The sequence below is a fragment of the Amblyomma maculatum genome, chromosome 10, assembly GCF_055883805.1.
Source record: "Amblyomma maculatum isolate TAMU_Amacu chromosome 10, ASM5588380v1, whole genome shotgun sequence".
NCBI lineage: Eukaryota > Metazoa > Arthropoda > Arachnida > Ixodida > Ixodidae > Amblyomma > Amblyomma maculatum.
Genome location: NC_139353.1, coordinates 52236537 through 52263549, shown reverse-complemented (window position 1 = coordinate 52263549; position 27013 = coordinate 52236537). Strand labels below are relative to the sequence as shown.

Here is a 27013-nt window from a genome sequence, read left to right as displayed (position 1 = left end):
TTTTTTTTTTTCAAATCACGTCATCTATAACTGGTATCTTAGGCTAATGGAGTTTTGTGTTTGGCGTGGCTAGTGGTGGGACAAAACCATCAATTCTGCAGATGAAATAGAGCCGTATGGAACTGTGGAGCTGTACACAGTGGGCTTATACTGCCATCGTTGCTGGGGAGCTTTCCACCATGTGCTGATTGGAAATTGTCATTACAACGACTTTTTTCGTTCAATTGTTTAACAAATTTTGCTTATCTGAAAGCAGTTTATTACTCTCATTTAGCAATTAAGGAAACATTTCTGTGAGATTAATTTGCCTTTGTAAAAGTTGTATTCTTATGCCTGAAGGAATTTTAGCCGATACTATAGGACGAAAAAATAAAAATATTCTCAGGACGCTTTTTGTATATGCAGCTAACTGCAAGTTTTACCAATATGTACAGTCTTCGTGAAACGTCTTGAAGCCAGATAATTTTCGTCTCAGCATCATTAAAGCTGCTGGGCATTTAAAATGCTAGTAAATGATTTCCCCTGACACAAAGAGACTCGCTAACACAGTTTTACGGTCTGTTTACCTTCAATGGCTCCGTGACGACTTCATTTTCTGCTGAGATGAAAATCCTTGGCTTCAGGACTTTTGAACAAGACCGTATGAGAATGTCTATGTCGCTCGATTACGCCAGCGTTTATAGCCAAGTTGAAGCTCTCGAATTCGAGCAGTATTTAAATTTTGGTTTTGGAGAAAAAGGTAGCTGATGGCCAGTAATCAATTACAGTAGGAATAGCATATCCCGAACGTTACATTAGAAACAGTAAACTGGCAAGGAATAAATGGTACGAAAAACTAATTTTTAAAAGTAACAGTTTACTTTCATCATTACATACCACACTGGTTCTGTCTTAATCAAAAGTAGCTGCACAAGCGTGTATTAGGCAAAACTACAAATTTTGAATTTCTGTAAGGTAAGCGGAGACATTACGTAACGTTCCAATACCTTTAGTATTTTAGAGGCTCCATTATGCGGCATAGAAGCTAACCTCGTTGCATGGTTGCATTTCGAAAAGACGGCGCATACAAAGTTTGTAGACACCAGTTAGATATAAATATTGCGCATAATGGGTTCTGTAATCATACGTTAGGCTATCACGAGGAATCTTACCATAAATACAGGCAATATCATTAAGGTGTGTGCCATGTAAAATGATGGAGCACATTTTCTCAAATATATTAAACACATCGAGCGCCATAGTTTTATTAACGTCGCTCGACACGGATTTTGCAAAGGCCTTTTCTGGGAAACGCAGTCAACTTTATGTTTTCAAGAGTTACACGAAGACAAGTAAGAATCAGTAACCGACGATGTTATCTTTCTTTACTTTAAAAAATCGTTTTAAAGGAGTTTCTCATGACCTGTGCAAATTATCACATTTAAATACCGACCCATTTGTTCTTGCATGTACAAAAAGATTTCCTTCAAGATAGAAAAGTTTGTAGTCATTAATAACCCATTGTCTAAACCTGCCCATGTTCTTGCAGGGATCGGTGCATGGACCCCTCCTCTTTCTTATTTTTAATAACGATCTTTCTCAGTACATATACATTCGGCTTTTCTCATATGACTTAGGTGTATATACTCAAATAACCGATTGTGAAGGTAGTAATAGCTTGTAATGTGACTTATTAGCTGTAGAAAATGGGTAAAAAAATGGCGAATGTCATTAAAGCTGCAAAATGTAAAGCGATGCACTTTCATAGGCGCTCCAATTTAAATGCACATAACTACATTCGCTGTGGATCTCAGTTACATGATAAGAAAACATATAAATATTTAGAAATAAACCTTTTTAATAACCTTACGTGGTCCACACACATTAATCAAATCACTTCAGCACTGAGCTGATCCATAGGCTACCTTAAATGTTCCATGAAGCTCGCTCCAGCACACGTAAAATTATTAGCTTACACCACAGTAGTTTGGCCTAAATTAAAATATACCGCCGCCATTTGGAACCCATATCAACAACGATACCATCTGAGAGTATTGAAACTGTCCAAAATCGCATCTTTCTTTTTTTTTTTCATGACACACTTGTTTAACCGAAATAAATAACCGTACCGGTTTACCTCTCCTAAAGCACCAACGACATTTGGCCAGTTTAGATTTTCTTAATCGATTCTACTGTTTCTACCATTAAGCACATACGTCCCAAACCACTCCCTCTTTCCAGCTCGCCACAAAAACAGTCAACAGGTGCCATACTCTTTTCGAAAAACAAACATTTTCGCTGTCCTTCTTCATACGGACACCAATCGATTCTAACGGCCATATCTATAACCATTGAAGATTTTACGAATAGACGATAAGCTTAAATCTACTTATGCACCTTAGGGTCAGGTGCATAAGTAGATTCATTCACTCTTCGTCCCCTGTTTACCTTTTTTTCTGTTATCGTTTTTGTAACCGTAGTAGTTGTTTGGCTGTCAAATTTCTATTTATGTCCTCTATATAGGCATTCCGCAGAATATGGTCCACTTTTTGTTGGTGCTTTAGTCTCAATACATGCCACTCATGTAATGTGCTTTACTGCATCCCTAGTGAAAAAAGCCGTATCAGTCACAATAACCTCATACAAATTTCTCATACTAAACTCACACGAATGTCATACAATCACATATATATCTCATACGCTGAATGAGATTTGTACCAGTTTAGTATGAGTTTAGTATGAGAATTTGTATGAGGTTATTGTGACTCATAGAGGTTTTTTCACATCTAGAATTTGACGCTAAAAAATAAAATTATAATAAAATAAAAATACGTTGAAAAGAAGGCATATTTGCTGCCATTCAAGTTCTTGATTGAACAGACTCAGTAGCCTTATTTTCTTTATGATTATCTGAGAAGTCAGTCTGGCATAATGCGAACGCTTTGACTGACAACAAACCGAGGTTGTTTCATGGCCATGAGGGATACCTTCATTTTGGATGCAATTTCAAGTGCATTGGAAAAGCTCCTTCTCGTAAAGTAATCACAACTTTCTTTAATAAGACATTGAGTGAGAAAAGTAAATGCATAGAAATACTGAGCATTTACGCTGACGACGAAACATTGGCTGACAGTGCGCTTTCACTGCGCTACTATTGTAACGGCAAATCAATGCCTTTCCAGAGTTTCATCACGTCCGTGTGATTGAACTTTTCTCTGATCCTTGTCTTCATCCTTTCGATCTGCGCTTCTGAAAAATGACTCCTCCAGTCACCAACGACACCCTTTCTCAGGAACCTGACGTCGCCCTTGCTTCCTTGGCGCTTCTTTAGGGGCTCCCTGTAGACTTCTATGGACTGCAGGGCTCTCTCAGCCGGCAAGTCTAGCAGGCGGTTCAGGACACTGTCACCGCTGTCGACAACTGCTTGCATGTTCTTGAACTCGCTGCCATCCAGTATTCTCGTCAAAATTGTTTCGTTTTCCCTTAGCGAACTTCCGTACTCTGGGCCTAAGAAATCAGCGATGCGGAGGACTTGTGTCCTATAAAGGAGAGGGAGCACAGATAAAGGTAAAAAACAGTGCATGTCTTATCAAGAAATGTCCAAACGCAGCAGCGAGGCAATCACAATGAGATAATCATGACACCGCTTAAGAATGCTGCCAGACTAAATTCACAGTCTGAAACTCATACCCCCTACTCTTCGGTCTCAACAGCATGAGGACCTGAGTGAAGATTGAACCCCAATGCTCTAGTGAGTCGGCATTAGAGCTATAGAGAGAGACAGTATAGTGTCAAGAATTCAGGCGGTGGCGCGCTGCACGATGTGCATTTAGAAAGGAATCCACTTACTACCTTTCTTTTTTCTTACCAATCATCTCCACGCCCTAGTTAACGCTAGAACGTCTGCTTTCTATTAGAGCAGTATCAACCTAGAGATAGAGAGAGAGAGAGAGAGATAGCAACCATGGCCAGCTCAAAAAAGGCTTTTTTTTTTAGTTGGAAGCATTCCTATGCTTGTTCATTTCCACTTGGAATGCAAATATACCCACAGGGTTGTTCCAGTTAATGAGTGTCCGTTTTTTTAGATCGAATTGTGGTAGCAATCATTGCGGAAGTTTGAGCAGCCGAGAGGAGACGAGGCACTCTCGTTACCTGAAGTATCGGTATCGGTGTAATCGACAATATAGCCCAAAATACTTGTTGCTAAGGTGGGGTAATTGAGAGGTGTTTTGTTTAATTTATAGCGATATCAGTGCCCGTTAATGAAGCACGGGTAGCCGAATTTTCCGGAGATTGCAGCTACTGCGTATTTCATAATCTCATTTTCTTTGGGACGTTAAGCCCTAAAAACCAAACCATTATAAGATATTAAAAATATTTGAGCAGAAATTTGTTTTAGTTTTGACCTGAGCAGAGATGCCCATTGCGACGAATACTGCTGGCCATCAACCCGAAAGAAGAACTGGAGGGTTACCCTTAAAGGACAGTGTGACGGCTACGGAAACCAGCATTGCTCTTAAGTTTCAATACCGCGCATTGAAGGACTCTAAACGGGTCTACCGTACTCAGTAGTGCCATCGCTCTGAATTATGCTGTGAAAAGTTCCGATATAGCAGTGCGCTATCTTTACGCGCATATGCAAAGAGTGAACATGCGGAAATTATCTAAACCTTGGTGATCACTCACCTTGCATCAGACTTCAACTGTTCATAGGTAAGAAACAGGACGTTCGGGTCATCCTTGTGTTCGTACCAGGAGAGCAAGTGGTCGAAGTAATCCCCGAAGGACACTGTTCCTTGGACAAAGTTCTCGAAGTAATCATCAAACGTCATAGTAGGGACATTATACGACGGCTTTTCCTTGGTGTGGTGGTAAAACGAGACGCACACGTCGAAAGGATTCCTAGTAACGGTGATGTACTTGGCTTCCTTCGAGTACGGAACCTTGTGGAAGGGCATGTGAGTCTTGATTGCCCCGGGGCGAGGCATCTTCAGCGCGGCTTCGGCTCCCAGCATTTCGATGAACGGTGATGCCAGCATAAACTCCACAGCGTCCTTGGGAAATGCTCCACGGTTGAAGATTCCGTGCACAATAAATTGAACCCAAGTTGTGCCACACTTGGGGTATGTCGCGATGAAGACGTCATCGTGTCTGGGCTTGTAGTTCAATGCGGATCTGACGATGTCATCGTGGAAGAAACCGTTGCAGCAGTATCCGTCGACATACTTGTAAGGCACTCGCTGCATCGTCTTTATGTGACAGTTATTTTTGGGAGTGTCTTTTTGTCTGGAGAAAATGTGTGAAAAAAAAAGAAAGGAACATGTAATACAGGCTATGTACTAATTTCCACACACACTAGGCGGGCTACAGGAAAATTGTCCACCCCTGTTGCGGCGGCCGCTTTTCGATGGAAGCTAGAAGAAAGACATCTGTAGGCCGTGCGATATCAGTACACTTTAAAGAACCTCGGTTGGTCCAGATTTCCGGAGCTGTCAATTATGATGTCTCTCATAGCCTGCGGCGCTTTGGGACGTTACACCCCAAAATACATGCCAATTGTCCGGCGATTAATGTGTGAAGCTTCATTACAAAGGTACACTAGATTGATGTGGACAGAAGAGCATGATCGTATATATGCAGACCGTCGAAAGCAAGCAAAGTTCAACAAAGCCTATCACTGGTTTGAGCGGCAAATGTTTCACTGCCAGCAATTTGTATCATATAAAGTAATTGACATCTAATAGAAATACATAAAAGAAATTCAATTATCGAAGCACAGCCCTGTTGTGGTTTTACAGCTGCGACTCGCAGTTGTTTGCCATTACAAGAGATGTGGACACGAATGAACACATGAATACTTTTGCTTACGCCGAGTTTCGGAAATAATTTGCCAATTCTTCACCAAAGGTATAGTTGTTTTAATCCAAACTCGTTTCACTGGAGAGTCGTTTTAGCAAGAAATTACTTTTATGTCATATTTGATTTCTATTTGTGCAAACTTTGTTGAGGGCGCTTATTAGGTTAGACGTATAAACTTAAAATAACAAGCCTGGCTCATACGAAGAGCGGTCTTCCTTATGTATCAGGTGTCGTTAAAGTATGCTTCTGGCTTCACACACTGAATTATATATGATGATATTATAAAGTCTGCGCTTCATTCTGATGATTTGAAGTTGCTATTGCAAGGGTATATTTCTCCAAAGAGAAGTATTTCGTGCATATTATTTCTGAATTAAGAAAAAAAATAAGAACAAAAGAAAATTTACAGTTTTGACCACCGTTCATGGGAGCAGCAGAGGCATGCTTAGTGGCCGATACTTTTCTCCTCCTAAATCTGCCACTTTCCCCATAACACGCCCTGCTTCCCAGACAAAAAGCGATGTGTATTTTTCTCCGGATTTAGTACCATTAGTTATAAGGCAAATAATTACGTTATCCAAAAACAAAATGGCATAGACAGTTACTCAGAAAATGATCAGAACAATGCACGACTGAAACAATTACAATTGGTTTGCCCCTACTATAATCAGTTGCACGCACTGTTATTTCTTCATTTTGCTTTTGCAACAAATTCCTTTCAAATGGAACAAGCCGACCAGACATATTGGGCAACAAATGAAAAACCTAAAGTTTACGGCGATAATATTTGACTTGCGGTTGTTTCTGCAGGTAGTTCAAGATTTAAATCTATAACTTGAACTGAAACGCACTGGCTGCGAAATATACGATCCCATTAAACCATTCCTGAATAACTTCAGGCAGCTTGAAACGAGGCCTACCTATAACATAGGAATTTGTAAGGAGGTCACGCCTATTTCGAATGACTTTATCTCAGAATCTAGAAATAATACCGCGTGAAAGAACCCTCAGCAAGGAATGTTTTACGCACAAAACCGGCTGCGTGCCTTTAATTGCCATTGAAAATTAATTATGTGCTATCGAGCATCGCGGTCGTCAAGAGCTAGCCTTGGCGGCCAGTGAGAAAGCGAACGAAATAAAGCGTAATCAGACCGCTCTCGTGCATACGCTATCAAAGCCGTTGCTTACAGCGGAAAACAGGACTTCGGCGGTATAACTGGGAGGGTCCTCTCAGAGCAGACCTGAGCGGACAACGCCCAATGTTTAATAGCATAAGAAAAGGACACTCTAAAAATTATTCTTTCATGCTCAATGCTAGAACGCAGTCTTCTTATTTTCATGGGCCCTGGTAACAGAGAAAAGCGTCTGCGACAATACCACTCTTTTTATCATTACCGCCTCTGTATTCACCCGAGCAAGATTTTCTTACCTGTTTTTAAAAAGATAGCAATAAAAACACCGGACTCAATGGTAGTGAATTGTTGAAAGTGAAGAACTCAAAGTAAGGGCTGCCTAAATGAGCGGAATATGTGTAATTTCGACGTGATTCGAGGCACACAAAGGATTTGCCAAGGCAGAATATCATTTTGAGGAATGCCTTTGTATTATTTCGCAGAAAGATGACACGGCGATGAATGCCGTAGAGGAATACTCATGCGTTTTACCTGAATTGTCGTATTTAGGTGCAGCTTTGAACAATCTAATTTTAATTTTTATCGAAGAACTAAGACTAGTTCATGTGCTTGCCTCTGTATGTAATATCGAGACCCTCAGTTCAGTCGTTCAGTCGTGTCCGACTCTTCGTGACCCTATGGACCATGTCACGCCACGCTTTCCGGTCTCTCACTATCTTCCTAACATCACATAACTTCATCTGCAGTGCCTCGAGGATGCCATCTAACCATCGCGTTCGCTGCCTACCCCTTCTCCGGCGACCCTCAACCTTTCCCAAAATCATATCTTTCTCCAGCGACTCCTCTCTTCTCATCAGATGACCAAAGTAGCTGAGCTTTAACTTTAGAATTCGACCCTCCAATGAGCAGTCAGGGTTTATGGTCGACAATATCGACTGATTTGATCTTCTGGCAGTCCAAGGAACTCTTAAGAGTCTTCGCCAGCACCACAAATCAAACGCGTCAATTCTTCGGCGGTCAGCCTTTTTCACAGTCCAACTCTCGCATTCATACATCACAACTGGAAAGACCATAGCACGGGTTATACGGATCTTGGTTGGCAGACTAATGTCTCTGCTCTTTACTAGGCGGTAGGTTTCTATAAACGCAGCGTCCTGTTGTATTTGGCTTTATTCTCCCCGTGCCTTCACCTAGCGGTCCTTTAAAACACGATCCCCACCTGTGTTTTGCATTGAGAAAATTTCAGGCGCGAAGAGTATGCAAATAGCTTCCAAACAAAGAGCGATTATTTGACTAAGCAGGAACACGTGTCGAATATCGTCTTAACTAGCGAGTTAAATATTTTACGCAATGGTGCAATAAATATTTTTCGTGCGAGAAAAGTACCGCAAGTTGCGGCATGTCAGCGCCCATCAGGTAGCGTAACTATATCAGATGTGTGTCACATTCTTCTTGTTATTCGCGTTATATCATATAGTAGTCCAAACAAAATCTCAATGCTTCCTTTAAGCGGACATGTAGTCACGAAGTAGTTTCTGTTATGCATATTCACTCAACAATTTGCGTTTGCGCTCCAGCTGGTCAACTGGTTTCTCTTGATTCAAAGAAGCATGTGTGTCTCTTTATTATTCTTTATTATTTTTAACTGTCACGGTTTATCTGACCATAAAGCGATCATTTTTTTCTCACATGGTGCCGCATCTTTTAATTTTTACTGACTAATCTACTCTTTTCCCCGATTTCACCACTCAGCTGCTTATAGGGTGTTTGAACGAACCTTCAATGCTATGAATTCCGGTCAGTCCACATCTTGCCGTCATAGGCAGCAGTCAATGAAGCCACCAAACGTGCACGGCTGAGTTTTTATCCTGTCGTTTTGTGTGTCAACGATGATGACGAGATTCGACGTCGGGGACTGCAATTGCCGAACCCAAAGCGAAACGTAGACACAGAGGACAAAACAGACCGAGTCCGCATTTTTCGTGACAAGATGTGCATGTGCGCCCGACTATAAGAAGGCGAATTAACTCTCTCAACGGCGCTGAAAGAAATGCCTCGTACGCCAAAACATGCGGGTACCAGGTCTCTTTGCTCTCTCCATGTGAGGTGCTTAGCCTATCTTTGACATTATGGAAGTTCTATAGCCCATTTATATACTTCGGCCTCTGCATTCTACCCTTTATATGAGGGAGATACGAAGCGCGTGTCTATGTAGGTCTATCGATTCTTAACCTGGAATTTACTTGAAGCTTTAGAAATGTTGCCGAATCTAATCATTCCTGATTACGCGCGCCACTTTTATGAATCGGCCGTCGCAACCTTTCGAAGATTACAACCCTGACTGGATGCACCTCGAATTCTTTGACATCGCCACATAAGTCGCAATTTTATCCCTGCAAAACACGATCCCACTACTCGCTCATTTCTACATGAAGGCCGGAAAATAATGACAGCTTTCTCATTGCTAGAGCTCAATTTTGCGTGAAATCGTGTTGTGCGGTGATGGTATTGGGACTGATGAGGGTACTTCGAACAATAATGTAAGTCCAACGATGAAGTCCAGTCGGGGATGCATTCGTAGAAAGGTTTCGGTGGCTGACGCGTAAAATTTACGTCCAAAATCAGAACTGGTCAGTTTCGCCCGGCAACCCCTCGGTTGCAAGTAAATTCAAAGTGGAAGTGTAAATAAATAAAACAAAAACACATAAAGAATGCGCCAGTGCCAGCCATGCAAAACATAATACAAAGGATCTCAAGGAAATAAATGTGCTCTTCCCGTTTTCCTCAGATCGTAGGTGAACCGGACGCTAAGTGGCGGGAACACCTTGTATAATTATTGCTACTGGCTTTGACTCCGATCCCTCTGTTAGCTCGTGCGAACTGTTTGTGTGAATGCTCGTTTCAAGCTCTCTTCTCACGATCATGCAAATGTATCATCGAAATCCTGACAAACGCGCCGTCGACATGCCTTGTTTTCTGTCTGTGCTCTGTGCTCGGCTTTCGGCCCACGACAACACTGTATACCATCATGCCAGCACCGTTTCAACACGGTATGTGACCCTTCAAACAAGGCTGTTTCTAGTGCGACGGCTGCGTCGACTACTTTGCCAAGACGACAAGATGGCGGATTACCCAGAACTCAGAGCATTGTCAGAGTTGGCGTAAACTCCATTTAAGCAGTTGTGTGAAGGCTGTCTACTGTGAACAGAGTGAAGGTTGTATCACCTGTTTCTGTTTTACGTTGTGGCTGGCTTGAACCCTGCGCGATGGCAGGGTGTGGCGTTGCTTGATGAAATTACGAAGCAAATTAAAATAAGTTGCGAATGATATGAAAGCAATTTTTTTCATCGCTCCGTGCAAGATCATGGTTTAAGGCGGTCTCCAAAGCAAAGAACCCATGATTCTCAATACACTGAAACCATACGTTTGTATGTTTCCAAAGCCTTTTCATTTCATTTCATTTCATTTTTATTTCCTTAAAGACCCCTTTTGAGGGGCATTACATAAGGGGTGGATACAAATTTTGGATGAGGTGGTACAAAGTCATGTGCTATGATGATAAATAGCTGTAGGCTTTTTGTGCGAAGATTATTGGACAGGTTGTTGTTGCAATCTCTTCGGGAAGGCCATTCCAGTCCGCAGCGGCGTGTGAAAAAAATGAGTTTGCGAAGGTGACGGTTCGTGCACGTGGACGGCTGATCTGGAGATGGTGGAGAGTGCGGTGAGATATGCGGGCTGGTGGGACCATATAGGGTGCAATTTGTAGATGGCTGTAAAAAAACTTGTGAAACAGTGAAAGACTGGCTATGCGGCGGCGTATCTCGAGTGGCTGTAAACTTGAAAGGGATTTCAGATATGATACACTGGTGCTGTAATGGTATGACGAATGAATAAATCTGGCGGCGCGATTCTGCAAAAGTTCTAGTGCATTGGTGAGGTAAGCTTGATGTGGGTGCCAAATGGGTGATGCATATTCTAGCTTTGATTTCACAAGTGATTCGTAAGCTAGTAACTTGACGTGCACGGGAGCATCGCGAAGATGTCTTAGAAAACCAAGGGATTTGTTAGCTGAAGAAATGATGTTAGTTATATGAGTTTTCCAGGACAAATCAGCGCACAGAGTTACGCCTAAATATTTGTATGATAGCACTGGTAGCACGGGAACGGAGGCAATTTGGTAAAGGGATATGAGTGGGTTGCGGCGGCGATGAAAAGACAGTACACTGCATTTGTGAGGGTTTAGTTCCATTTGCCAAATTTCACACCACTCCTGAATCTTGTTAAGGTCGTTTTGGAGGTATAATTGATCAGAGGTGTTATTAACTGTTTTATAAAGAACACAATCATCAGCAAACATGCGGATTTTACAGGACACTTGAAAGGGTAAATCATTTATGTATATTAAAAACAGAAGGGGACCTAGTACAGAACCTTGAGGGACGCCAGATGTTACAGGAAGGAAGCTGGAATTATATTCATTTACGAAGACGGATTGAGTGCGGTTAGTTAGAAATTCGGTAATCCATATAACCACATTTGGATCGAGGTTAATGTGAGATAACTTGTGTAACACGCGTTTGTGAGGAACTTTATCGAAAGCTTTTTTTAAAATCAAGAAAGATAGCGTCAGTTTGTAGGTTAAGATCTAGGTTGGCATGCAGGTTATGTATAAAAATGGGCAGTAGTGGTCAGTAGTTCAGTAGGTCAGTTCAATGGCCAGTAGTGGCCCAGCTTACTTAAAATATGTATTTTTTTTTTTCTGTGCACACGCTTCCGCTTGTTTGTACTTCCGTGGAAAAACCAGCCAATTATATTATTCAGCCCTACTGCAAAAATTGTACGATGCAATAACCTCACATTTTTGCGCAAAATCTCACTCAATTCACATAACAGATCACATACAAGTCGCTTATAATTGCATAAGGTCTCATATATTCTTGTACATTATCATAACTTATGTAAGATATTTTATGATAATTATGTGCACCGTATGAGAGTCTATGCGATTAGATGAGATTTTATGAGGTTAATGTCAGGTATAACTTGCTTTTTCAGTAGGGAGCTGACTATATATATTTACTGCTCCTATGTCTTTTTTTTTTCTTTTTCTTTGAAACAACCGCAGCATAGCAATCTAGCCAAACGAAATAATTGGTGAGTGACATAATAAAATTGATGCGCTCAAACAAACTGTCCTAGCTGGATGAACCCCAAAACGACGGAAGCTAAAGTGATGCATTTTAAAGGCATTGCAAAGGCTTGATGTAGCTACATGAATTGGTCGCATTTTCACAGTTTTTATGGAAGCGAGACGCAAAATGCAGTCATATGCTTACAGTTTACGCTAGAACGTTTGACGGGAGGAATAAGCCAGTCCTGAGATCTCGACAAAAGCGTGCCTTACAAACCCCAGCACTGTTTCGGCAGGCACAACACCAGAAACTAACTTGCCCTGCTAGCTTCAGTGCCCGTAGCATCTACCGTGCATGCTTCCCGTCTATCTGTTCGAGGCGGTGGAAGTCGACCTCTGTGCAAGAAAGCTTGAGCAAGTAGTGCTGAACGCCTTCAGGAATACTCACCGTTTGTTGCCGACAGCCGCTGCAGCCTTATTCCGACACAAAGCGCAGCCCCGTCTGTATGCGTGTGGTGGCCGTCGGTGTAATCTACGTCTGCCACCGCCTCCTCCGACCCTCGAAAATCATCTACGGAGAGGAGAGAGAAAGGCGGGAAGGGTAACCAAGGGAGATCCAGTGGCCTCGGTGTCGCGGAAACCTTCTTTCATTTCCGGTTTTCCTCGCGACAGCTCTGCTCTCTCACTCCTTACTTTCTGCGGTTTCTCCTAGAAGTCGACCAAGTGTGTTGTAAACGGCAAAGGGCTTTCTCTCTTATCGCAGGCTGCCGGCGGGAGAACTGCAACGCCACGAGCAGCGTACAATCGACAGAAGGCGAAAATATGTGGGTAGACGCCAAATTGGCAGACGCATTACTAATATCGCCGTAAAGCGGTCAAGCTCAAATATGTTTATGCAGATTAGCATGTCCTTAACTAGGCTAAATTAATAATATATAGGCACAGGAGGAATAACGTAAACTGAAGGACCTACTTCCCCGACGTAGGGCTAATGCTGAACCTGTGTGCAGTTTTCTTTTTTTTTTTTCGTAAACGTGTCATAAGGCTAACATGATTGTCATGTAAAGCATTAGACGTAGTTAAGCGGCAATAATAAAATGCAAAACAGGCTTCTACAATCGGGCTGTACTGTCCTTTGTACTAAAATACTATATGTGCGATATGTTTCACTTTTCATTCAAGGCTATTTTTGAAACGCGTGGACGAGCAGTAGCATGTAGCATGCAAATATTTGTATTTGAATTTTTTGTTTTATGCGTAGCCCGTTCGATATCATAGGAGCATTTTATTCGTCATCATAGCCTCAGTATTAACTCGTCCGGTTTTTATTTTATATTTTTACGAGTGTTACTGGTACAGAGAATAGCAAAAGGCTTCTTAGTAGATTTACGACGATTAAAAGGAAAGCATGGTGTGCTGAATTCGAACTTCGTGTGGATTTTTGCAAATGTACTCGAAAAGGGCAGTTTTTTTAGTCATGCCAAGCAATATTGAACGTTAACTATAGACAGGATTTATTTTTATGTAGACGGATATTTTATAGCCTTTTAAAACATCTGGCATTTCATCTGCCCATATATCAGGCTATTGTCGTGGTTGTAGATTTTTCAAGAGTCATTGTAAATGAAGCAATACTTATGCAAAGAGTGCAAGAAAATCAACGACGAAAAGAAATGCACAGGGTGTGAATGAGACATTTTGTACAAATCTTTGGGAGACATTTTTCTTCCACTACAGAATCAAATATAATTTTCTTTCTGACTTACAACCTAAAATAACAAAAACGTACATTTTCAGTCCGACTGTGATCCGAAAAGATGGGTGGCTGATTTAGTTAGTCGCTGCTGATGCTGTCCCACAGCCTAGTTCAGCTGAGCGCTTGATTGTTATGAGGGAGACAGAATAAAGTGCGAGTTGGCCAATAGAACAAGGGGTAGTGTACAGAGAATTCTTGTATTGCGCGGCTTCGTAAGATATATCTCCATCTCCATGCGCTGTATATAAGCCGCCGGGTATTTTGTGCGGGAGATATAAGCCTCGAAAAAATTGCGCATCCTCCAAACATTACACTGTGAGGTTGGTTGAAGGGTATTGTAACAGAACGGGGGTTCCCGAAAGCGCTCATGTGGTTATTTTCAGGTATAGAGCTGCAATAAGAGAGGTTCTTTATCTGGTCGTCGGCTTCCTGGTAGGTGTGGGCTTCCTGTCTGCCGATGCAACCAACGAATAGACATCTTACTACGTTGAGCCTATAAATAGAGTGTTGCATTCATCTACCTGCTGAAAAACTACTGGACTGAAGAAAATCAATGTTTTTTTTTGTTTGACTATACGAAACAAGCTGGAGGGTTCGTAATTCTCGGAGTAATGGTTACTAGATGTATATAGTATATATAGAAAGGTTTAAAGAACCAGCCGCTTCGCTGTCACTGACGAATTCTGTTTGGCGTCCCCAAATTTGGACCGAGAATTGCGTCAGAGTTAACCCTTTGTAGGGCAATGGGACATATACATCCCACTTTTTACGCCGCAGAAAAGGGCTCTTCAAAGGCATTGGGACGCTTGCATCCCGTTTTTTACTGTGCTGCCATCTACCAGCGGATGCTGTAATTACTCCTGGAAGTAGTTTTGCTGCTTCTACGACAGGTGGTGCTAGGCGTCCGTTGTTTGGAAAATTGTGTCTCCGTTCGGAAAGGCGAAGAATTTTTTTCCTGGTGTGTCTCCAAACAAGAATAATTCGAGATGTCAGGTGAGTGTTTCCGTTTCTGTGCTTCAAAACTGAGCCCAGTAGCTTGTTTTAATCGCATTTTTTGAGGAATAAAAGCAATACTTAGCCTGAAAATCTTGTATAAATACGACCACCCTTAGAAAACAGCATGAAGTATGCTAGGCCTAACTTCCCGCTTTTCAGTGACGATGTGTTGAGGGATACGTTACTCAAACTTTTGTATTTTGTTTGCTCTTGAAAACGCAGATAAACGATTCCTAACGGCAGCAGAAGCGCTTGAGCTATATTTTAGCCTTCCGGACGACCCCACTTCGAGTGACTCGGATGAGGATACAGACGACGACTTCGTACCCGAGCTCGCTCCGCCGGACTCGGATGAAGAAAGCGGCGACGATGGAGCAGCAGCTTCAACAAGCAGACATAAAAAGCGCAAGGCTACTTACACCAGAAAGACAAGAAAACGAACGAAAGCGCCTGAAGTTTCTGCTGAAGAAGAAGTCGAAGAGGAGCCTGGTTTCTGGGGTAGCAGCGAACCGGAGCATGCCGTCCGCGACCCGAAAATTTGGGACCCACAGTTCTCATCAAAATCACCGACGACGCCATGTGAAGCTTTTGCTCTATATTTTTGACGACAGTGTCATGCATACACTAGTAACAGAGACAAACCGGTTTGCAAAGCAGAAAGACCGCAAGCACTGGAAAGAGCTGACAATTGATGAACTTCGCGCATATTTTGGCATACTGCTGCTGATGAGCACCAATCCAAGGCATCAAATGTATCTATACTGGAGCAGCGACAGTTTCTTCAATTGCCCTGACATATCAAGGGTCATGTCATTCCGCCGTTTTCAAAACATTATGAACTGTTTACACATCAACGACCTCACCAAAGAAAAAAAGAAAGGTGAAGACGGGTACGACAGATTGTCGAGAGTACGCCCTCTCATACAAGCGCTGAATGCCAGCTTCAAGCGGCAATACACTCCGTCTTCCCATCAAGCCATTGACGAGAGCATGATACGCTTCAAAGGGCGGTCATCTTTGAAGCAATACCTCCCTATGAAGCCAATAAAACTCGGATATAAGGTTTGGTGCCGCGCTGACTCCCAGACAGGATACCTGATTGAATTTCAGGTTTATGAAGGGAAAGGTGCCGACCGCCCAGCCGGCATGGGTCTCGGAGAACATGTTGTGCTCTCCCTGCTTGATGGTGTGGAGCCTGGCACACAGCTATATTTTGATAATTTTTTTACATCCACACGGCTAATGGAGGCCTTGAAAGAAAAGGGAATTCTGGCAGCGGGGACCGTTCGAACAAATCGCAAGGATCTCCCTGAAGAAATCAGACATGATAACAAGCTGCAAAAGGGTGACTATGTATGGCGGACAAAAGGAAACATAACGGCTTACCAGTGGAAGGATACGAAAAACGTCCACGTACTTTCCAACTTTCATCACCCGAATGACACTGCGGACGTTGTTCGAAAGCTCGCCAATGGCTCGTCCGTGTCTGTCCAATGCCCAAAGGCTATCTCAGACTACAACACCTGGATGGGTGGAGTCGACAAGTTTGACCAGAGGAGAAATGCGTATCCGGCAGACAGAAGATCTAAGAAGTCCTGGTACCGAATTTTCTACTTTCTGCTGGATGCAGCAGTAGTGAATGCTTTCCTCCAAATGAAACAAGACAATCAAATGAGCTACCTGTGGTTCCGGCTGGTCCTCGGTCGCCAGCTGATAAACGGCCAAACCTTCAAAGGCTCTAACAATCGCCCTTATAAAGCCAACAAAGAAGGTACCAAAAACGGACAAAAAATGGTAGGAGTTGAGGACGAAGTCCGATTTCTGGGAGGTGGACACCACCCTCAGAAGGTCGCGAAAAGGAGGCGATGTCGTTGGTGCTCGAGTACCAAGAAAGAAGCTCGCACCAGTCTTTTGTGCTCTGCATGCAATGTGCCGCTTTGCGCAACATGTTTTGGGCCTTTTCATGCTGGTCGGAAGTAAACTGAAAGCCCTTGAGAGGCAATGGGACAAATACGTCCCACTTCCTGAAATTCCACTGAGTGTCAGTGGGACACATATGTCCCACTTTTATTTAATAAACTACTTGTTTATATGGCATGAAATTTCGTGCAAACTATTTCTGTTGGCTTCGTTTAGTCAAATAACACAACACTTTTCTTATTTTCTGAACAAAATATACCGTGCCTTACAAAGGGTTAATCGCTCCTGTGTTTCTAAAACAATGCCTAGAGAACAATTAGGTGACCACATTTTGTGTTTGTTTTTAATGCGCGCTTTATTCCGCACTGGCATCTCAGGCTAGTGAGGTTTCGCTTTCGGCTTGGCTAAGGGCGGGCTAAAACTATGAATTCTGCCACGGAATTACAGCCGCATAGGAACTGTAGAGTTAAACTCAGTCTATGCTGTCACCAAGGCTGGGAAGAGCCGTTTGCAGATTGCAAATAAATTATTACAATGCCTTTTTTTTTTCTGTTCACCTATTTAATATATCTGGGTTAACTGAAAACTGTTTATTACTCTCGTATAGTATTGAGGAAAAACATTCTGTAAGGTTTGCGGTTGCAAAAGTTATAGCCTTACGACTGAAGAATTTTAGCCGGTTATATAAGAAAGAATAGGAAAAGCTAACCTTCTCAGAACGCCCTTGCTGCACGAAGCGGAGCCTGCGGTTTTACCAATAGGTACGTATAAGAATGTCTATGCCATTCGATTTTATCAGGGTTATAGCCAAATTCAGGTTTTCGAAGTCGAGGAGTTTATAAAACTTTATTATTGAAAAAAAAAGTAACTGGTTTGCTGGCAATAGACCAAAGTAGAAGAAACAGCCGGATTGTTGTATTGAGACCAGTAGACAGTCAAGAAATAAAATATGAAACATAATTTTATTGGAAGTAATAATTTATTCGCAGCACATTACATACCATACTGGGGCAGACCTGATCAAAAATAACTTCACAAACATGTTACAACGCAGTCCTTAAATTTCGATTTTCGCCAAGGGAAGTGTAGAGATTGCTTAGGAGTCTCCGCTATGCTGCATAGAAGGCAACCAGCGAACACCTTGTCTGGATGCATTTGGAGAAGACCGCGTGTCCAAAGTTCCTAGACTACGATTAGGTCTGGATGTTGCGCGAAATAGGTTCTGTAACCATAAGGCAGCCTACAGTCAGGTAGCCTACCATCAATTACGGGCCCATATCATTAAGTGGTCTAATATCTAAAATCATGGATTACATTATTTCCTCTAATATTAGGGAACACTATGAGTGCCATAATTTTATTAACCCAGCTAAACAAGATTACTAAAGGCCTTTACTGTGAAACACAATTACCTAAATGTCTTCACGACCTATATGCAAACTTCTGTAAGAACGGGTAATAAGCTGTCTTTCTTAACTTCAAAAACTTTTGAAATAGTTCCTCAAGGGCGGTAAATGCGTAAATTATTACTTTTGGATATCGACCTATTTCTAGTTGCATGGTTAGAAAATTATCTTATCGAGAGAAAACAGTTTGTAGTAATTAATAATGCAACTTCTAAACTTGGCCATCTTGCCCCAGGGATCGGTGCTCGGGCACCTCCTGTTTTTTTTTGTTTTTTTTTTACATAAACGATCTTTCTTAGTGCATAAACAATACATTCGGTTTTTGCAGGTGACTGCGTTATTTATATTCATATAACCAATTTTTGATATAGTATTAGCTTGCAACGTGATTTATTAGCTGTAGAAAATTGGTGCAGAAAATGACAAATGTCGTTAAACACTGCTAAATGTAAGGCGATGCAGTTTCAAAGGTGCTCCAACTTAACTGTAGATACCTATATTCTCTGTAGACCTGATTTACATAATAAAACATATAAATATGTCGGTATGCACCTTCATAGCGACCTTACGCGTTCTACTCACATTAAGCACACCACTTCAGCATCGAATCGATTCCTGGGCCACTTTCAACGTCCCATGAAATTCGCTCCAGCACACGTAAAGTTATTAGCCTACAAAACATTAATACACCCTTAATTATAACATGGCGCCGCTTTTTAAAACCCACCCACACAGTACCTTTCTGACAGTATCTGAATCGCGCCATTACATTCCTCTATTGCATGTTTTCGTCGTACACGAGCCACCCATTTAAGGATGTGTGCCGGTTTACACCTAATTTAGCACTGCCAAAATTTAGCTAGTTTAGCTGTTGTTCATAGAGTATAGTATTCACTCCCATCTCGTACCTACGTCACAAAATGCTCCCCATTTTCAGCTCGCCACAAAAACAGTCATCCGTATAAAATCTGTGAATAAAATTGGAAACATTTGCGCAGTCTTTTTTCATACGGACAGCAAACGATTTCAACGGCCTTTCCAATATCGCTGTAACCATTGAAGAGTTTTCTAAATTCAAACTATGCTGAAATCTAGTTACGCACTTTAGTTTCAGGTATATACATGCTGAAACATTGATCTATTGTACTTTGGTGTTAGTTTCCAGTTTTTTCTTGTTTTCTAATGCGTTACGCGGTTTTCCATCCACTGCTGACACCTGTTTATCATTTTCTGTTAATTTTTTTTTTGTAACTGTTATAGCAGTTTGCCTATGTCAAATTTCTATTTAGTCCCTCGGTACAGGTACAGAATAGGCTCCTCTTATTGTTGTTCTTTTAGTTGCGAATACTAACGCGTCATTCAATGGCCTTTACTGGGGGCTTTGAGGTTACAAAAAGAAAAGGAGTTAAAATAATTATTTTAGCGAGGACCCTTTTATGCTGCCAATTCAGTTCTTTATTGAACTGCCTCGGTTGTTTTATTTTGTTTACAATTACAAGAACAAACCGACATAGTTCGTTGGCTATGATAGAAGTCTTCATTTTGGATGCAGTTTCAAGTCCATTTGAAAAGATTGATCTTATTCCAATCCACTTGAAATTGCAGGATCTTTTATATAAAGAAATTACAAGTCTCTTTCGCAGGACGTTAGGCGAACAAAGTCAGGTATAGGAAACATTGATCTTTTACGCTGATGCCAAAAAATTAGCTGACTGTTCGCCAGTCTTTCACTGCATTATCGTTATAACGGCAAACCAATGCCTTCCCAGAGTGTCATCACGTCCGTGTGATTGCACTTTTCTCTGATCCTTGTCTTCATCCTTTCGATCTGCACTTCCGAAAAATGACTCCTCCAGTCACCAACGACACCCTTTCTCAGGAACCTGAGATCGCCCTTGCTTCCTTGGTCCTTCTTAAGGGGCTCCCTGCAGACTTCTATGGACTGCAGGAGTCTCTCAGCCGGGAAGTCTAACAGACGGTTCAGGACACTATCACCGCTGTCGACAACTGCTTGCATGTTCTTGAACTCGCTGCCATCCAGTATTCTTGTCAAAATATCTTCGTTTTCCCTGAGCGAACTTCCGTACTCGGGGCCTAAGAAATCAGCGATGCGTAGGACTTGCGTCCTGAAATGAAGAGGGAGCACAGATAAAGTTAAAAAACAGTGCACGTCTTATCACAAAATGTCCAAATCAGTAGCGAGGCAATCGCAATGAGATAATTATGACACCGCTTAAGGAAGCTGTCAGACTAATTTCACAGTGGGAAACTAATACCCCTTACTCTTAGGTCTCAACAGCATGAGGACCTGAGCGATGATAGGAACCCAATGATCTAGTGAGTCGGCATTAGAGTTATAGAGAAAAACAGTATAGTGTCAAGCATTTGGCGGTGGCGTGCTGCACGATGTGCATTTAGAAAGGAATCCACTGCACTACTTTTTTTTTTTCTGACCGATCCTTTTCGGGCCCTAGGGAACACTAGAACGTGTGCTTTCTATCAGAGCAGGATCAGCCTAGAGAAAAGGAGAGACAGAGTGCAACCATGGGCAGCTCAAGGAAGGTCTATTTTTATTTTTTATTGGTCGGAAGCATTCCTGTGCTTGTTCATTTCGACTTCGAATGCTGATATACTCGCAGGATTGCTTCAGTTGATGAGTGTCCGCTTTTTAAACCGTATTGTGGCAGCAGCGAGCTTTATGTAAGCTTACGCTGCCGAGAGCAGACTAGGCACTATCGATATCTGAGGTATCGGTATCGGCATAATCGCCCATATAGCCCAAGATACTTGTTCCTACGGTGGTGGCAATAAGGTGTTTTGTTCAATTTATAGCGATGTCAGTGCACGTTAAAGAGCCGCGGGTAGCCGAAATTTCCGGAGTATCTTGCGCTACTGCGTCTATCATAATCTGAGTTGCTTTGGAACGTTAAGCCCTATAAACCAAAACCAAAGCCCTATAAACCAAAACATTGGTCTGAGCACGAGAGATGCCCGTTGCGACGAATTCTGCTGGCGACTAACCCATAAGAGGAACTGGAGCGTTACCCATAAAGGGCAGTGTGACGGATACGGAAACAGCTTGGCTTTTAAGTTTCAATATCGCTCATTGAAGGACTTTAAATGAGTCTACAGTACTCAGCTGTGCCATCGCTCTAAGCTATGCTGGGCAAATTTCCGATATCGCAGTGCGCTATATTTATGCGCATTTGCGAGGAATGAGAATGCGGAAATTATCGACACCTTGGTGATTACTTACCTTGTATCAGACTTCAACTGTTCATACGTAAGAAACAGAACGTTCGGGTCATCCTTGTGTTCATACCAGGAGAGCAAGTGGTCGAAGTAATCCCCGAAGGACACTGTTCCTTGAACAAAGTTCTCAAAGTAATCATCAAACGTCATATCAGGATACCACGGCTTTCCCTTGGTGTGGTGGTAAAACGAAACGCACACGTCGAAAGGATTCCTAGAAACGTTGATGTACTTGGCGTCCTTCGAGTACGGAACCTTGTGGAAGGGCATGTGAGTCTTGATAGCCCCGGGGCGAGGCATCTTCAGTGCGGCTTCGGCTCCCAGCATTTCGAGGAATGGTGATGCCAGCATGAACTCTACAGCGTCCTTTGGAAACGCTCCACGGTTGAAGATTCCGTGCACAATAAATTGAACCCAGGTTGTGCCGCACTTGGGGTATGTCGCGATGAAGACGTCATCGTGTTTGGGTTTGTAGTTCAGTGCGGATCTAACGATGTCATCGTTGACGAAAGTGTTGACGCAGTATCCGTCGACATACTTGTAAGGGACTCGCTGCATCATCTTTATGTGACAGTTATTTTTGGAATTGTCTTTGTGTCTGGAGAAAATGCAGGAAAAAGGAAAGAAAGGAACCTATAATATGGGTTATGTACACATTCTGGCTGACATTTTGTGGGCTCCAGGACAATTGTTCACTCCGGGTACTGCAACTGCTTTTCGATGGAAACGAAAAGAAAGGCTCTCGTCTTGTGGGCGATATCAGTGCACTTTAAACACCCGAAGTTGATACAAATTTCCGGAGCCCTCCAGCACGGCGCCTTTCATAGTATGTGTGGCTTTGAAACGTTAAACCACATAAACCATGCCAATTGTCCTATGACTAATGTATACAGCTTCAAGATGTTACTTGCCATTGCAAAGGTACACGAGCTTGATGTCTACATAAAAGCATAATAGTATATGCACCGTCGACATAAATCATAACATTCGACAAAGCTTATTACAGGTTTCAGCTGCAAATGTTTCACCACCAACAAATTTCTAATATAAGCAAACTGACATCTTATAGAAATTCAAATATATAAGGACAGCTTGTGTTCGAAGGAAAAGGCATTGCTTTATTGCAGCGCCTCGCAATTACTTTCTATAACAAGCGATGTGGACACGAATGGACGCGTGTGTACTTCCGCTGAAGCGGAGCCTCGAAAATAATTCATCATTTCTTCACCAGGGTTATTGTTATTTTATTGCAAACTCGTTTCCGTGGAGAGTCGCTTTAACACTAAATTATTTTTTTGTACCATATTATATATATTGGTGTAAACTTTTATGATGGCACTTATGAAGGGAGACGTATGAACTTACAATAAAAAGTTACTCTCTTGCCTGGCTCAAAACCATATAAGGGAGAACTGTCTTCCTTATGCATCAGGTGCCCCCTAAAGTATGCTCCTGACTTTACACTGTCAATTATACTCGATGATACATCTAGAGTATGCGCTTAATTCTGATGACTGGTAATTGCTATTGCAAGTGTATAATTCTCCAAGGTGAATTACTGTGTGCATAATTATTTCTAAATTAAAAAAAACACACAAAAAACGAAAATTTACTGTTCGGTCCAGCGTTCACGGGAGCTGCAGAGAAGTGCTTAGTGTCAGATACTTTTCTTCTTTACACTCTACCTCTTTCTCAATAAGATGTGTCGCCTCTTAGTCCAAAAGCCATATGTTTTGTCCAGCTTTACTAACATGGGGTAATATGGCAGAAAGTTACTTTATGCAAAAAAATGACAAAACTAGTTACGGAGAAAGTAATCACAACGAAACACGGCCGAAATTAATACGACGGGCCCTCCTTCAATAATAAGTTGCACGTGCTTTTATGTTTCCTTTCGCTTAAGAAAAAAAAAACCCTTTTAAACGGAACAACTGAAAAGACAGATTGGGCAGCACATAGTAAACGTAAATTTACGGCGATTACATTTGACTTCTTGGTGTTTATGCATTTGCGCAAGTTTTAAATTAATCTTTCGAACTGAAGCTCACGTGCTGGAAAATACGCGATCCGATCAATCTTTTCTGGATAATTTCAGACAACTTCAAACGAGGCCAACCTGTACGATTGGAATTTTTAAGGAGGGCATGCCTATTTCGAATACATTTATCTCGGAATCTAGAAATAATACCGCGTGAAAGACCCTCAGCAAGGACTTCCGATGTATGTCTTACGCAGGAGCAGGCTGCGTGCCTTTAATTGCACTTGCAAATTAAATATGTGCTATCTGGTATCCCGGTCACCAAGACCTAACCTTGGTGGCCAATAAGAAAGCAAACGAAATTAAACTTAATGGATACCGCTTTCGCGAATATGACGTCAAAACCATCGCTTAAACCGGAAAACATGACTTCAGAGATATAACTGGGAAGGTCTCCTAGAGCAGACCTGTGTGGGCAACGCCCAGTTTTTATTAGTGTATGAAAGGGCACCTCTTAAAAGATTATTCTTTCGTGCTGAATATTAGAACAGAGTCTTCGTATTTTTATGGGCCCAAGTGACAGAGATAAGCGTATGCAACAAGCTTTATTACCGCTCCTTCATTATTACCGCCTTTGTATTCACCCAAGCAACCCTCTCTTACGCGTTTTTAAAAAGCTATCAATAGAAACACTGCCAACATTCGTAGTGAACTGCTCGAAGGGATGATCGAAAATTAGGAGTTACCTAAATGAGCAGAATGTGTGAAATTCCGATGTAATTCGAAGCACGCGTGGAATTTGCCGAGACAGAATGTCATCTTGTGGCTGGTTTAAGCCCCCCCCCGCGATGACGGTGCGGCGTTGCTTGATGAAATTGCTATACAAACTAAAATATGAAAATCATTTTTTCATGACTCCATCGAAGATCATGCTTAAGGCGGTCTATAAAGCAAAAGCCGATAATTATAAAAGCCTCAAACCACACTCTTGTATGTTTCCAAAGGCTTTACAAGAGCCAGAGTTTTCCCAGCTTTCTCAAAATACGCTTTTCTTTCTGTACGCGTGCTAGCGCTTCTTCCTACTTGCTTGGAAATGCCTGCCAAGTATATTATTCAGGTGACTTAATATATTTACTGCTCCTATGCTTTTTTTTTTTCCTTTTTCGTTGTAACGACCCCTGCGTAGCAATCGAGCCAAACGAAAGAATTGGTGACACAATCAAATGGATGCGCTCAAACACACCATCCTAGCTGGATGAACCCAAAGCGACGGAAAACAGATGTATTTTCCAGGCATTGCACAGGTTGGATGTAGCTACGTGGATTGGTTGCGTTTCCGCTGTTGCTGTTGAAGCCAGACTCAAAATGCACTCATAGCCTTACAGTTTACGCGATAAAGTTTGGCGGCGGAATAAGCCAGTCCTTAGTTCTCGACTTGAAGCGTGCCTTACAAACCCCAGCGCTGTTTCGGTAGGCACAACACCAGAAACTAAGCAGCTATGCTAACTTGAGTTTCCAGTGATATCTACCTTTCATGCTTCCCGTCCATCGTACAGATGGACGTGGAAAGTTAAGCTCCGCGCAAGAAAGCTTGATCGGACAGTGGTGAACGGCATCAGGGATACTCACCGTTTGTCGCCGACAGCAGCCTTATTCCGACGTAAAGCGCAGCCCCGTCTCTCTGCGTGTGGCGGCCTTCGGCGTAATCTCCGTTTCGCTCCTTCTTCGCTTCTTAAAAATAATCTATGGAGAGGAGCGAGACAGACGGGAAGTGTAACCAAGGGAGATCGAGGGGTCTGGTTGTCACGGAAACCTCTTTCTTTTCCAGGTTTCCTCGCGACAGATGTGCTCTTTCACTTCTTCCTTCTTGTGGCCTCTCCTAGAAGTCGGTCACGCGGGTTGTGCACGGCGGAGGGCTTTCTCTTTTGCCACCGGCCGCCGAGGGGAGAATCACAGCGCCACGAGAGCGTGGAGACGACTGAAAGCGAAAATGCGTATAGATAGACGCCATTTTGGCCGCCACAGTGCCAAGATCGACTTAAAGTGGTCAAGCTCGAAGATGTTTACGCTGATTTTTTATGGCAACATTTTATTATGCTGAATTATTAGAATGGGGGCAAATAAGATTTAACGGTTAACGGAAGGACCTTCTTCCTCGACGTGCGGCTGTGTCTGAACCCGTGTGCCGTTCTCTATTTTTTTAACCATAATATAAGATGTCATGTAAAGCATTTTAAGAAGTTAAGAGGAAATAATAAAAAGTAAGATAGGTTTTTCGAATCGAGCTCTACTGGCACATTGCGCTCAAAAAAATGTGGGATGTTTTTACTTTTTACATATGGCTATTATTGAAGTGCGTGGTGTGAGCAATAACGTGTGATAAGTTGGATAATAATTTCTGGTTGTAACTGGAACGTGTTGCATTTCATCGCAGCGTTTTATTCTCCTTCCACTGCTGCCTTTGTATGAACTTGCGATGATTGGTATTTCAATTTTTACGTATTCTAGGGGTACAGAGATTACAAAATAGCTCTTCACTAGATGAGCTACGATTAAAAAAGCCAAGTAAAAGTGTCTTGTTCGGTTGTGTTTACTGAAGTGCTCACGTTAGACGAAGGGAGCCGTTATATGCGCCTATTTTATTTGCTCGTTTTCTGTACTGAGCTCGTCTTGTAAGGTTTATCTGCATCCGAGACTTGAGCCAGCAGCATAATTAAATATCAAACATAGAAGTTAATAGTGCAGCGTAGAGAAACCAGTGGAACGCCAAGGGAATGTAAATTGCCCACGAAAATAGTCCGAAAATCTAGTTTAAAACGTGTTTCTTGAGCATTAGGTTTTCATTCGCATAAACGTGACATAAGCACAGCCCGTCACGCATGTCACGCTTGTCATGTTCTAACATGACTATTTTGGTACACATCCGATAGCACGTGCACGATGTTTAAGGCCCATTTCTGGTATTTTCCTTACTGACAGTGCGGGCATTCCGACCTACACCTACAAAATACTGTTACAAGGTACATTGCTATCGTAATTGTGGCACAGCGTCTTCCGCATCGGTCTGGCATGCTAGAGCATCTCCGATTTCGATTCTCTCAGCCGTCGAGTATCACATTGCCACCTGGTGTTCCTGATGTTCTTAGGTGGCGCCTGGAAGAAGAGGACAATGAAGTCGGCTCGCGCGCTGTGTTCGGAACTGCGCCTGCTTCTACAGCTTAGCCCTGTCTTTCACGTCTTTCCCTTTTGTCCACGACAATAATATTGTGTCTGGTTGCAAGCTAAGCCCTCGTTTCTTGTGCGACTGTTCAAGTGTGAAATGCTTTGTAAAAAGCGCTTTGGTCTACTCATCTTTCGACGGTTTATTCTAAATGCACAATGCTTGGTAAAGCCCTTTTGTGCTCCTTTGCCTTTCTGAGATGCGCTCATTAGAGCTTACCGACCGGATTTCAAAAAGCTTGCTTCGTTACCTGCCATCCTGCGTGGACTGCCGAGAAAACCAAACCGGACACAGATGAGACAGCCTGACTAGTTGTTTTTGGTAGCCTGCGGTAGATAAGCGCGTTTCAGGACTTGCCTTGCTGAACATCAGATTTTCTACAG

At 42.3% G+C, this 27013-nt stretch overlaps 2 protein-coding genes across 3 annotated transcripts; both read right to left on the bottom strand.

Annotated features, from left to right (window-relative positions):
- Nucleotides 1-568: 568 nt before the first annotated feature.
- On the bottom strand, nt 569-25053 carry LOC146176393 (sulfotransferase 1C4-like). Of its 2 annotated transcripts, none has more exons than XM_084582737.1 (3): nt 25040-25053; nt 4666-5265; nt 569-3518 (listed from the first exon to the last, which is right to left on the bottom strand). In XM_084582737.1, the coding sequence occupies exons 2-3, from the start codon at nt 5223-5225 to the stop codon at nt 3131-3133; spliced, it is 948 nt and encodes a 315-aa protein (XP_084438863.1). In that variant the 5' UTR covers nt 5226-5265; nt 25040-25053; the 3' UTR covers nt 569-3130. The 2 variants fall into 2 exon arrangements, with proteins under 2 accessions (XP_084438863.1, XP_084438862.1); XM_084582736.1 differs by lacking the exon at nt 25040-25053 and adding an exon at nt 12551-12776 and having other exon boundaries at nt 571-3518.
- On the bottom strand, nt 19829-25123 carry LOC146176392 (sulfotransferase 1C4-like). The gene is made up of 3 exons (XM_084582738.1): nt 25040-25123; nt 21437-22030; nt 19829-20306 (listed from the first exon to the last, which is right to left on the bottom strand). Exons 2-3 carry the CDS (start codon nt 21991-21993, stop codon nt 19922-19924), a joined length of 942 nt encoding a protein of 313 aa, XP_084438864.1. The 5' UTR covers nt 21994-22030; nt 25040-25123; the 3' UTR covers nt 19829-19921.
- Nucleotides 25124-27013: the final 1890 nt, after the last annotated feature.